The sequence below is a fragment of the Populus euphratica genome, unplaced genomic scaffold, assembly GCF_000495115.2.
Source record: "Populus euphratica unplaced genomic scaffold, PopEup_1.0 scaffold3404.1, whole genome shotgun sequence".
Classification (NCBI taxonomy): Eukaryota; Viridiplantae; Streptophyta; class Magnoliopsida; order Malpighiales; family Salicaceae; genus Populus; species Populus euphratica.
In genome coordinates this window covers 1-11,952 of record NW_011503272.1, presented here as the reverse complement: position 1 = coordinate 11,952, position 11,952 = coordinate 1, and the positions used below count along the sequence as shown (strand labels likewise).

The following is an 11,952-nucleotide window of genomic DNA, read 5'->3' as shown; positions in this document are numbered from 1 at the left end:
TTTTGAAATAAATAAAGAAATAATAAATAGAAAAAAACAACAATGCCCTTAAAAGCTTAAAAATAGATATAAGTGAATGAGAAATATTGTGATAATTGAACAAATAGTTTGATATATATATATATATATGAAACTGAAAGGAGAGAACGGGTAGTTGTTGAAGAAGAAGAAAAATAAAAAGGAAAAGGACAAAAGAAATTAAGTGTTTAAGGTAAGTCTTTAATTTGCAGTTAAGGTAATTAATTTGATTTTGTTAAAGTTTAGGGTTTTAAAGTTTATGTTTTAGGATTAAATTGATGAATTATTTATATATGACGAATTAATTAATTGTAGTGTGATCGGTTGAATAGTTATAGGTTGATTATGTTGAATTTTTAAGATTTTAAGTTAGAGATTGAGATCTTTCATTTTAGAAAAAACTAATTTGAAATTCCTGACCAACCGATCAACCAGTTGGGGTTAAATCAGTAGACTGGTTTGCCTGCTAGATTTCAGTTCACCGAATAGGTGTTAGATTTCGGCCAATTGGTTGATCTGATAATGAGAGAAGAATGATTCTTTTTGGTCCGGTCAATTTAGGTTATGTTTGGAATCAATTAGGTGAATCGATTCCAATTTATAATTTTGTTTTGATTTCTAAATGTATAGGGTTGTGTGTTAGACCCTAAATTAAATATACTAAATAAATTGTATGTTCTTTTCGAGTTTTTTTTAAGTATGGTTTCTTTTGTATTCAGATACTTTTAACACTCTACCTATTGGGCATTAGTATGATTTTCTTGGACATTTGCTTTTGAGTCAAGTAAATAACTAATTTTTCATATGCTAGAGGAATAATATAAATACTTGAATTGTTAATATGACAAGATCGTGCTTCTTGGTAATTCTCATATGTTATCTAACTCTTGGTTATGCTTAAGCTTGATCACGTATTGAAATTAAATATTTGATATAAACCATTATATACTTATGAATTGATAGCTTCTCATTTGATTAATGTCATAAGTTCAACTTTGAGAAATGAATTTTACATTAAGAATTTTAATTATGGTATCAGAAGTTCCATATATTTAAATGGTAAAAGTTTGTATGTAAGTTTCAGTTCGTATATGTATGGAAACCTAAATGGGACCTTACATATGTATTGGTCATGGATTCAGTCGTGGCATGATACTTGCAAAAAGTCCTCTTTTTTTTTTTAAATTTAAGGACTCTCTAATGCTTAAATAAGTATCGTTTCATAGAAAATGCATTAATCTTTTAGAGAAAAATTCTAAAAATATATATGCAATAAGGAGCGGAGGAAAAAAGAACTCGCCTTTAAGAGATATCATGGTCTCTTTTATAGCCTATGAGGTTTAGCTTTTTTGAATAGAAGGGATTAAAGTATAAGCAAAATATTTATAATTTATTATAATAAATATCTCTAATTCATCATGGAATAATATGTCTTTGACTTATCATGGTAAAATATATTTAATTTATGGTATGATCATGGAGCCTAAAATTCTTTAGAGTTAAAAAGAGCATGGGCTTAAAAATAGTGTGTTTATAGTTCAACAGACTCATATATGCCTTGATTTAGTCAAACATTAAGCCCAACGATGGTGCGTCTGAAAGTTCACTAAACCCATATATATCTGAGTTTAATGCTTAACTAAGCCTAGAAATATTGTAATAAAGTAGCAAATAGGGTAATAACACAATATTTGGGTTTAATGCTTGACTGGGCCTAGAAATATTGGATTTGATAGCTCATTAAACTCATATATATATATATATATATATATATATATATATTGTGTTATTATATTAAGTGATTGTGAACCCTTATAGTCCTTTTATTAAGGCTTTTGAACTAAAAATTATTATAGAGAATGGTCTAGATGTTGATGCAAACACTATCTAATGTTATCAGGCCAAATGGTACTCATTAAGATTGCCATTTGTGGATTTAATTTTCCTATCACTCATGTTGATGACACTGAAGTTTGGAAATTTATTCTATAGTGAAATTCATTAGTAAAAATGCTTTAGATATTAGTGGAAGAAAGGTTCCAGGTTGGACTCGTGTAAGCTTTTGTGGGGACCGGTGAAGTATGAAAATTTCACATTATTTTGTTGCCCTGACAAGTTCTAGCAAAGTTTGTTACATTACTTGTGTAAAATAAATAGGCAAGTTGGTGGTGGGTCTGTAGAAATTTCTTGGGCCAAACAATTTTTTCAAGAGAAGAGTTTTTTGTTGTTCTGTTAAGAATTTCCTTAGACCGTTATCATTTCTGCACCATAGTTACAGCTAAGAAAAAACAACACCAAATTATTATAATTTTTGCTCCAAATTCCTTTTTCCAAGTGCTTTTAAAGTTTGATTTTGCTCGTTATCAAATCAAATACAACATATAAACAAGAAAGTGAAGAAATAAATGTTATAAAGAAACATTTAGAAATTAATCAAGTTCTGGCATCAAATTATAAAATTTTTAGTTTAACATCAGCAAAGCCAACCCGTGCTTTGTGCTTTTTAAAGAGATCATTCAGTGCAACAACAAATTGGTTGTGAACTTCATCAAGCTGCGAAATTGATAAAAATGAATCCACGTATAAGCAGAAGTTGGATATTAAGCTATCACTCAGTGGTAAATCCATAAATTTATCTAAAATAGAGATGCAGGCAGCTTTAACTCCACCTTAACTAGACATTAAAGAAGTCTTAAGACAAAATAATAAATAAATAAAGATAGTGGAGGTAAAAGGAATTTGTCTCGTGTCTTTTTTTATTATAGAATAATAAAAATTCACTTTAAAATTGTTTTAAAGACAAGAGGAGATTCTTAACATTTCACTACTAAGAGGAGATTATTACATTTTGAAACCAATAGAAGCAATATAAAAAGGTTGTGTAAATTTTGATAAGAAAAGCGTAGACCTTCATGAAAGCTGCAAGATGTGGATTCGTTGGACAACTTGATGATAGTGGTCATTCAATCTTTTTTTTCTGGAGGTATGTGGAAGGTATCGAAGAGAGCAATGATTTTGGCTCGTGGAAAGAAAACTGACACCTTATATATGACCACAAAATTTACAGACATTATTGCCTCTATTGAAGCAGAAAATCAAGCACGACTATGGCACTGTAGACTCGGTTATATAAGTTAAAAGGGGATGAAAATACTTTAATTGAAAGGAAAGCTATTGAAAAATAAATCTGATGTGTTTGAAACATTCAAGAAATGGAAAGCTATAGTTGAGACTGAATCAGGTTTAAAGTTAAAATGCTTAAGATCTGATAATGGAGGAGAATACATTGATAGAGGTTTCAAAGAGTATTGTGCTGTCAATGGTATTAGAATGGAAAAGATTGTTTCAGGCACACCACAACTGAATGGCATTGCTGAATGGATGAACATGAACATCAATGAATGAGCTAAAAGCATGAGGTTGTATTCTAGGTTACCTCAAACATTTTGGGCTAACACAGTTGATATTGCAGTTTACTTGATCAACCATGGACCATCAGTTCCTTTGGAGTTCAGATTGCCCAAGAAGGTATGAAAAGTATAACTTTCTCATTTAAAGGTCTTTGGTTGTATTTTCTATATTCATATAGAGTCCGATGCTCGCAACAAGCTAAATGTCAAATCCAAGAAATGTTTCTTCATTAGATATGGAGATAAAAAATTTAGATTTCGATTCTGGGATGATTAGAACAGAAAGATTATTAGAAGCAGGAACATGATCTTTAATGAGAAAGTTTTGTACAAAGACAAATTAAGTGTAGAAACAAATATGGTTAATTCATATACAAATCCATAAAAATTTGAATTTATAAGATTAGAAGGGCTACCCGATGTTATCGAGTAGAACAAAAATTAAGAGTCTTTACAAGAAGATTCAAGCACATCTATACCCACTACTATGAGCTAAGTGAACCAATTGTTTATGTTCGCAGGTCTTCAAGGACTGTAAAGCCACCACAATGGTTCACACTTCTACTGAAATATATTTTGCTGATAGATAGTGGTGAACCACTAACTTATAAAGAATCCTTACACAATGAAAACTCAAACAAGTGGGAGTTAGTCATAAAGGATGAGATGGATTTGTTGTTGAAGAATAAAACTTGGGAGCTAACCACACTACCTGAAGGAAAGAAGGCTTTGCAAAACAAGTGGGTTTACAAAGTAAAGACTGAGCATGACGGAAGAAAATGGTTCAAGGCAAGACTTATTGTAAGAGGGTTTCAACAAAAGAAAGGGATTAACTACTCTAAGATATTTTCTCCAATTGTGAAGCTCACAATAATCAGAGTTGTTATGCAGATAGTAGTTACAGACAATTTACATCTTGAACAATTAGATATAAAAACAACATTTCTTTATAGTGACTTGAAAGAAGACATTTACATGCAACAACTAGAGGGGTTTGCAATACAAGAAAAGGAGAACCAAGTCTGCAAGTTAAGGAAAAGCCCATACGGTTTAAAGCAAACTCCAAAACAGTGGTACAAGAAGTTTGACAACTTCATATGTTATTTGGGGTACACAAGATGTTAAGCTAATCATTGTTGCTATATCAAATATTTTGACAACTCCTACATCATTCTACTATTATATGTAGATGATATGTTGATTGCAGGATCCAACATTGAGGAGATTAACAAGCTAAAATAATAATTGTCAAAACAATTTGAAATAAAGGATCTGGGAGTTGCTAAACAAATACTTAATATAAGAATCATCAAAGATAAAGATAAAGACATACTAAAGCTTTTACAAACAGAACATATCAAGAAGGTTCTCAATAGGTTTAATATGGAAAATGCTAAACCAGTAACTACACCTCTAAGGAATCATTTCAAACTCAACAAAGACCAATCACCAAAAACTAAGCTAGAATATGAATACATGGATAAGATTTTATACGTCTTAACTATTGGCTTGTTGATGTATGTTATGGTCTGTACCATACCAAACATTATCCATTCAGTGGGAGTTGTAAGCCGATATATGAGCAATCCTGAAAAGCAATATTGGAAGGTTATAAAATGGATCATGAGATACTTAAAAGGTTCCTTGGAGACTTATCTTACTTTCACAGCTAGTGGTTTGAAACTTAAAGGTTTTGTAGATGTTAATCTAGTAGGAGATGTTGATAGTAGAAAGAGCACTACAAGATATGTATACACTCTATGAGGCACTGCTACTTCTTGGAGTTCTACCTTACAAAAGATCTTCACTCTTTCAACGATAAAAGTTGAATATGTTGCAGTCTCAGAATCTGCAAAAGAGATAGTATGACTATAGAGTTTCCTAAAAGAATTGAACAAGATGAATGGAAAAGGTACTCTGTATAACAGTAGTTAGAGTGTAATCTTCTTTGCCAAGAATCCAGCATTTCACTCCAGGACTAAGCATATTCAGATCAAATATCACTTCATTCGACAATTGCTAGACAACGAGCAACTAATGCTAGAAAAGGTTTGTAGAAGCAAGAATACAGCTAACATATTAATCAAAGGAGTTACACTTGATAAATTGAAGTTGTGTAAAACTTCAGTTGGTCTTCAAGGATAAAAGATAATTTTATTATTTGTCTTCAAGTAGGAGATTGTTAGTAAGTAGAGACAAACAATGTTCAACCTCCACCATATGTAAGTGGAAATACCTCATCTCCCACTTGGCATATGATGGAGGTTTAAATTAAGGCAAAAATAGAGAGAGCAAAAGAGAGAGCTAGAGTGAATAGAGTTGAGTTGAAAAGAGTTTTTCTCCTCCTTTTTTTGTTTGTATTGTTTCCTTGATTGATTAATACAATTCAGTATTTCTGTGAAGTAGACAAGTTTTCAAACCATGTAAATTTATATATGTTTAATTTCTAGAATGTCCCACTAACAACTAGCAATGCTTTCTTGGTGCCACCAAGGAAAAAACCATGCAAAAGATGAGTCGTTAAAGACAAAAATAAAAATACCTCTGAAATGCTAAATTTCAAACAGGAGGTGCATTTTTGCACATTATCCAAACCTACAAACCTATGTATTCTAGTTTTGGATTATACCTGAACATTTATGATGACAAATTACATATTTTAATGGGACTGATCCAGCTGCCAAGTCTGCAGCATGCATTTCTCATCACTATAATCAAAGCCCAAACTTTGGGGAATGCTTCTTGTTTAATGGACATGAAGTTTAGGGTAGGAGGTGAATAGTGGAGGGGGAGGTGCCATGAAGGAGTATTAATGGTCTAACATTTATGTGTTAGTATACCAGTATCTTTAGACAATACAAACATCCAGCATGAAGCAAGCAAGAATCGAAAGCTTTGTCTTTATATGAAAAACCAAAACCTTTTTTCTGTTTTTCCAAGCAGCTTCTTTTACAATAATGATGGTAATAATCCAAATCATCAACTACGATCCTTATCGAAAGGCTTGAGCAACCCGTAAGTAATTGCCATGGCAATCCAACCTCCAAGAAGAATTCTTACTGCAGATATCCTAACTGGTGAACCGCCAAGATAAGCTCCCAAGCCTCCAAAAAAAGCCAGAGCTACTGATGCAACCACAGGAATCATCACAATACTAACAACATTTTGAGCAACAAGAATGGCAGACAGCAAAGGCACACAAGATCCTATCAAAAATGATAAACCTGATGCAATTGCAGCCTTGTAGGGGTTTGTTAGCACCTCCTCTCTGTCATCCTCCAGCATTATTTCAGCACTTTTCCTCGCATCTTCTTGAATTATTTTCATTGCAGGAGATCTTCCAGGAGAAATACCCGGAGGCAACTTTGGCTCGTGGATCATACTTGGTGACCTTCTCTGTGTTGGCTCAGAGATGAGCTTGGCAAACTGTATATTTCCAGGGGGATCATCCAGCTTCGCTTCTCCATTCGTGCTTGCTAGCGTTGCTGTGACATCGAGTCTGATTCCAGGAGAATCTTTTCCATCATTTTTTGAACTGAAATCGCTTACAGTTTCCCTTTCGATATCTCTCTGGGTTGAGACTGAAACAAACTCCCCAACAGCCATGCTACAGGCACCTGCAAGAGCCCCAGCCAGTCCAGACAAGACCATGGACCGGCTATCTTCCTTTGCTGCACCTACGCCAAGCATTAGTGATGTAGTGGAAAGCAAACCATCATTAGCTCCCAGAATAGCTGCTCGGAGCCATTGAGCTCGCCGCAATCTCTGGACTTTCTGAGCATCTTCATCAGCTACTGAAATCTTATGTTCAGCACAAGTTTCTGATATTTGATGTAAAGCCATGTTAAAGAGAGATGTGCTTTTAGCTTAGGGACAGAAGTTGGGGAGGAGTGTGGCTGCCTAGGTTGAGACACACAGAAGGCACGTGGAGTATATAAATATATCCAGGTATGTATAAGTAAATGGCATGGATGCGGCCGAACTGAGACCTTCACCGGTAAAAATGGATTTCTTCATAAAAAGACAAGAAGATACTTTGGTGGTACCGTGAAAGATTACTTATGGGACCAACACAAACGTTGAAGTCTAAGACAATTTCACCTTTTATGCTATGGATCAGAAGAACATCATTTTCTACTATCAATATTTGCGGAGAAAATCTTCCTTTAACATACACCTGTTAGATTCCTCTGTTGTCGTGGCCAGGTTCGACCTTGTTTACATCTACAAGATCCTTCCAGGTCACTTGCTTCCAGGATAACTGCAGGTTTTTTTTTTTTTTCCTCTCTTAAGGACTGCAATTTGACCCCTACTCCCCTGTGCAGCTATATTTTACTGGTTGCTTATATTTTATCCTATCACATTCAAATTTTTAGCTCAAATCTAAATTTAAATTAGCCCAAATTTAATCTAAATTAATTTAGATATTTAAAAAAAATATAAGAGAATTTATTTTTATTTTTAATATTTTTATAACCACTATGACCCTCCTCTCCTCAAACCAAAGATTTTAATTTTTTATCTTAAATTTTTTGTTAAAGAAAAATAAAAATGTAAATAATAAGTGATTCTTTTTTATATTATTTTCAATTATAGTTTGTTTATGAAATGATTAAAGAAGATATTAGGGTTTATAAAGATTAAAAGTTTATGTTGTTAAGATTGATTTATAATTATTAAAAATTTAATATTAGATGATTAATTAATATCTTATAGGAAATAAGGATTTGTAAGTTGATTTGTTTAAATTAATTTTTATAGGTTAAGAAATTCATTTTAACTTTGCTGGAAAATCTAGACAGAATGATCTTGAGGTTGAAGATGATCAAATTTTATTTTGATCCTTGATTTATGAGAATTTTAGTTTAGTCCCTAAACTTTGAAAAAATTACAATTTGACCCCTAAATATATTTTGAAATTCTAGAAAGTGTTATTATAAGGTTAAGGATGATGAATCTCAGTTTGATAATTAATTTGAAATATTTTTAGTTTGGTCCCTCAATTTTGGAAATTTGCATTTTAATCCCTAAACTTTATAAAAATTACAGTTCAGTCCCTAGTTCATTCTAGATAAAATTGAGGATGGTTTATGGGTGAAATTTCAGTATGGTTATATATTTACAGTTTGGTCCATTTTTTATGAAATTACATTTTGATCCTTGTTTTGGATAATTGTCGTTTTAGTCCCTAAACCTAGGAGACTAAACTTGGTTTTATTTTATGCATTAAAATTTTTTATTTGTGTTGTTTTCAGTTGCTTTTAAGTATATTTTTTATATTTATTGTATGTTCTCCTAACAATACTCAATAAGTTTTTTTGGTCTTTCTTCTGATATTCCTTTTAATTCTATATTTTTCGGGTGAGTGAATTAATGTTTAATATGCATATAATATAAATAAATATGTATGTTGATTATATGATGAGTATGATTAGTTAATCTCTTAAATATTTATATATGTTGCTTTATTTTTCAAATACTTGTTTATTCTTGAATTTGCACTCGTATTTTGTGGAACTATATTCTATTCAATATAATATACATTTCCTTCATGATTCTTCAAATATCTATTATGTCTTGATATAAAACTTGTCAATAACTCCATATTAATGGAAAGTAGTTAACATATATGCATATAGTATTCTATATACCTAGTTAATGAAAGATGCATCAGCCTGTGGCGACTAATCATCCCATAGTGATCACCTACGGGTGTCATCTGATCACTTTTGAGTCATCTGGTAACCTCCAGGTGTCATCTGGTCATCTTTAAGTGTCATTTAATAACTGATATCTAATATATATTCTACTTTATGATAATATGTTTAACATGTATATGTTTATATATATCAAGATAAATCGACTTACAAACCATTAATATCTAAAATATATATTAAATGTTATTCTCTCACTGAGTTGGTTTGAACTCACCCATCATTCTTAATATTATTTAAGGTTCTTAGTTTCTAATAGCAAGTAAATTTTGTTGAGTGTTTATGCTTCTTCAATTTTGATCGATATACCTTGCTTATTTGGCAAAGCTTTCCTTTTAGTTTTGATTCGATATTTTAGATGCTCCACTGTTATTTTATTGTAATAATGAGTATTATGAATTATTGTTTTTAGTTTAATTATTGATAAAAAGTTTTGAACTATTTTTTAGTTTCATTAGTTTTGAATAATATAATATTTTTAAATATTATGAAATGCTACGTATTTTTAAATGACTGATTCTTTTGATATGTCCGTTCTAAAACTTGACGTGAATAAAAAGTTCTTTTGACATTGTTCCTGCGTTACCGATTACAGATCCAGGATTCGGGTCGTGACAATAAGTAAATATATGCATGTTGAGGTTTTTTTTTTTTTTTGTTATATCTATCACTTGCTTATGCTTTCTTATCTAACCTCCATTGATAGGATCTGTTGAAGCATGGATGCATGCCACGCAAGTGCAAGACATTCAGAAAATGTGAGAGAATGGCAAGGCAAAACCAATAAATCCAATTCACAGCACTTTTCAGCAATGTGAAAGGTGACCGGCAAGGCAAATCTTTTATATTCAAGGTAATGATACTCAGCAATTTAGCACTATCTCAAGCATGTATGTCAAGTTCATGCAGCAGGTGCCATTTCACAAGGACTTTCTCAAAAGAACCGATCAGGGTAATTAGCTTCCCATATAAATCATATCAAGCCCTCCTTGTATGGTTGAACCAACACAAGAAACATCTTTGTAATGCTCTAGACGATTCAACACTGCATGGGTGACTGTCATCCGATTTTTACTTTAATTAAGAGTTATTGCAAGATTTAATCATTCAATACATCAAGGCAGTGTGATGGTAATGACCTCAAACCTTCCACTTCTACATCAGTATATCCTTTCAGGACATTCCTATACCAAATAAAAATCATAAAATGTTTCGAATAGAAGGTCTATGGTCTTCTTGTTCCCTAAGCTTGTTTGGATATTCACAAGTCTGTGCATGATTATAAGCTAAAATTTCACGGATGGAGCATTGCATGTACAATAAGGATATCTTAAAGAAGCAAAATTGAATTGAAAGACCACGAGTTAATATAAATGAGAGAGGTAATCATGTTTCATAGAAGAACAACAGTATATTTAACTCATGCTGCTAGCGTGACTTTAGAAATAGCCATCCCTCCTGTCTTGTTCCTCAGCTTCCTTGTTAGCAGCTTGAACAGACTTGAACCACAAAAATGCCTGCAGACAAGGTCAGGTTAGCTAAACAACAGCACTAGGCAACTTTATCATCCGCGACAGTTTGTCACTAAACGGATGTCATAAGTTAATCGAGTCAAAAAAATCTCTTCATCCATGCCCGTAGCTACAAGATTATGCCAACTTAAAAACTACCACAATTATATCATCATCACATCATGTCAAGATCCATTGAATTTCAAGAATCAATTTCCTGAGTCTTAGTCAATATATATTCACTAGCTTAACACTCAGAAAGATATATAGCACTTACGGAAAAGGGAATGCCAGTAAACGCAAAGAATCCTAGCAATGGAGCATAAAAAATGCTGTCTGGGTTCACAACTCCGAAAACCGGCCTCTGATTCACATACTCAAAAATGGAACCAATCTGAACACATTGAATTTTAATCAATCAAACCATCTACTTAATTAGTATATAAAGCTACAGAGGAGGGGAAAAAAAGAACAAGAAGTCAGGAAACTCACCGCTGCAATTGCTGTAATTGCTGAGGCAAGTAAATAAACAAAAAAGGGAACTTCAATGTTCTGCTTGGATAAGTTCTCTTTGCCTTCACCCTTAGCCCATGGTGGGGGTTCATCAGAATCCGGTTTAGCCCAGGATGGGATAGTTTCTTCAGACTTACTAGACTTTGCAGACCCTTCAGTTGCAGCACACACAAAAAACTTCTTTTGCTTCTGATAAGCATAATAACTCCCTCTACTTTTCACTGTTGATTGATTCGAATCCATTACCATATTTCTAACAAATAATCTAGAACATGAACCGTGAATTATCAAATCTGAATGGCACCAACACAACAATGTTGCAGCAGCCATTGTTTCCTTCTCTTCCCCCTCTCAAATTCTTCACTCTTCTTTCAATTCTTTATACTATAGACCTAAAAACATTGACAAGATTATTAGAACCACCTTTATGCCAAGTTGCTAACTACAGTGTCCAACAAGAACATTCTTGGTTTTCACTACAAAAATACTTTAGTTCTTTCATTTTCCTGGTAAATTCACTTCTTAAATGATAAGTTAAGAAACACAAGCAAGACCCATGAAACATGCATGCAGAAATTCTGTCTGTCTTTGACATGCAATTGGTTTCATGTAAACTGTTTTTAAGCCACTTTTGTTGAATATTAGAGTATTTCTTGATTAGTGGCCATAATAGTATATGATGCTAAGGATGGTGATAATTCGTGATAGAAAACTGTAAAGAGACTCAAAAGATGAGAAGTGATGAAGGAATACCTGTTGAAATTTGGGTTAGAACACAAGGTTGAA

At 32.6% G+C, this 11,952-nt stretch overlaps 2 protein-coding genes across 2 annotated transcripts; both read right to left on the bottom strand.

Moving 5' to 3' along the window:
• Nucleotides 1-6,222: 6,222 nt before the first annotated feature.
• Nucleotides 6,223-7,783, bottom strand: LOC105119746 (vacuolar iron transporter homolog 1-like). The gene has a single exon (XM_011017919.1). It carries the CDS (start codon nt 7,269-7,271, stop codon nt 6,408-6,410), a length of 864 nt encoding a protein of 287 aa, XP_011016221.1. The 5' UTR covers nt 7,272-7,783; the 3' UTR covers nt 6,223-6,407.
• Nucleotides 7,784-10,329: 2,546 nt separating this feature from the next.
• LOC105119745 (uncharacterized) lies at nt 10,330-11,952 on the bottom strand. The gene is made up of 4 exons (XM_011017918.1): nt 11,920-11,952; nt 11,146-11,558; nt 10,931-11,047; nt 10,330-10,659 (listed from the first exon to the last, which is right to left on the bottom strand). The coding sequence occupies exons 2-4, from the start codon at nt 11,494-11,496 to the stop codon at nt 10,582-10,584; spliced, it is 546 nt and encodes a 181-aa protein (XP_011016220.1). The 5' UTR covers nt 11,497-11,558; nt 11,920-11,952; the 3' UTR covers nt 10,330-10,581.

Bases quoted from the DNA above. Each gene is read 5' to 3' on its own strand.
- LOC105119745 (XM_011017918.1), bottom strand. From the start codon at position 11,496: ATGGCTGCTGCAACATTGTTGTGTTGGTGCCATTCAGATTTGATAATT. The intron at 11,048-11,145 runs GTGAGTTTCCTG...CAATGTGTTCAG, and splicing joins CAATTACAGCAATTGCAGCG to ATTGGTTCCATTTTTGAGTA. The intron at 10,660-10,930 runs GTAAGTGCTATA...CCTTGTCTGCAG, and splicing joins TTACTGGCATTCCCTTTTCC to GCATTTTTGTGGTTCAAGTC.
- LOC105119746 (XM_011017919.1), bottom strand. From the start codon at position 7,271: ATGGCTTTACATCAAATATCAGAAACTTGTGCTGAACATAAGATTTCA.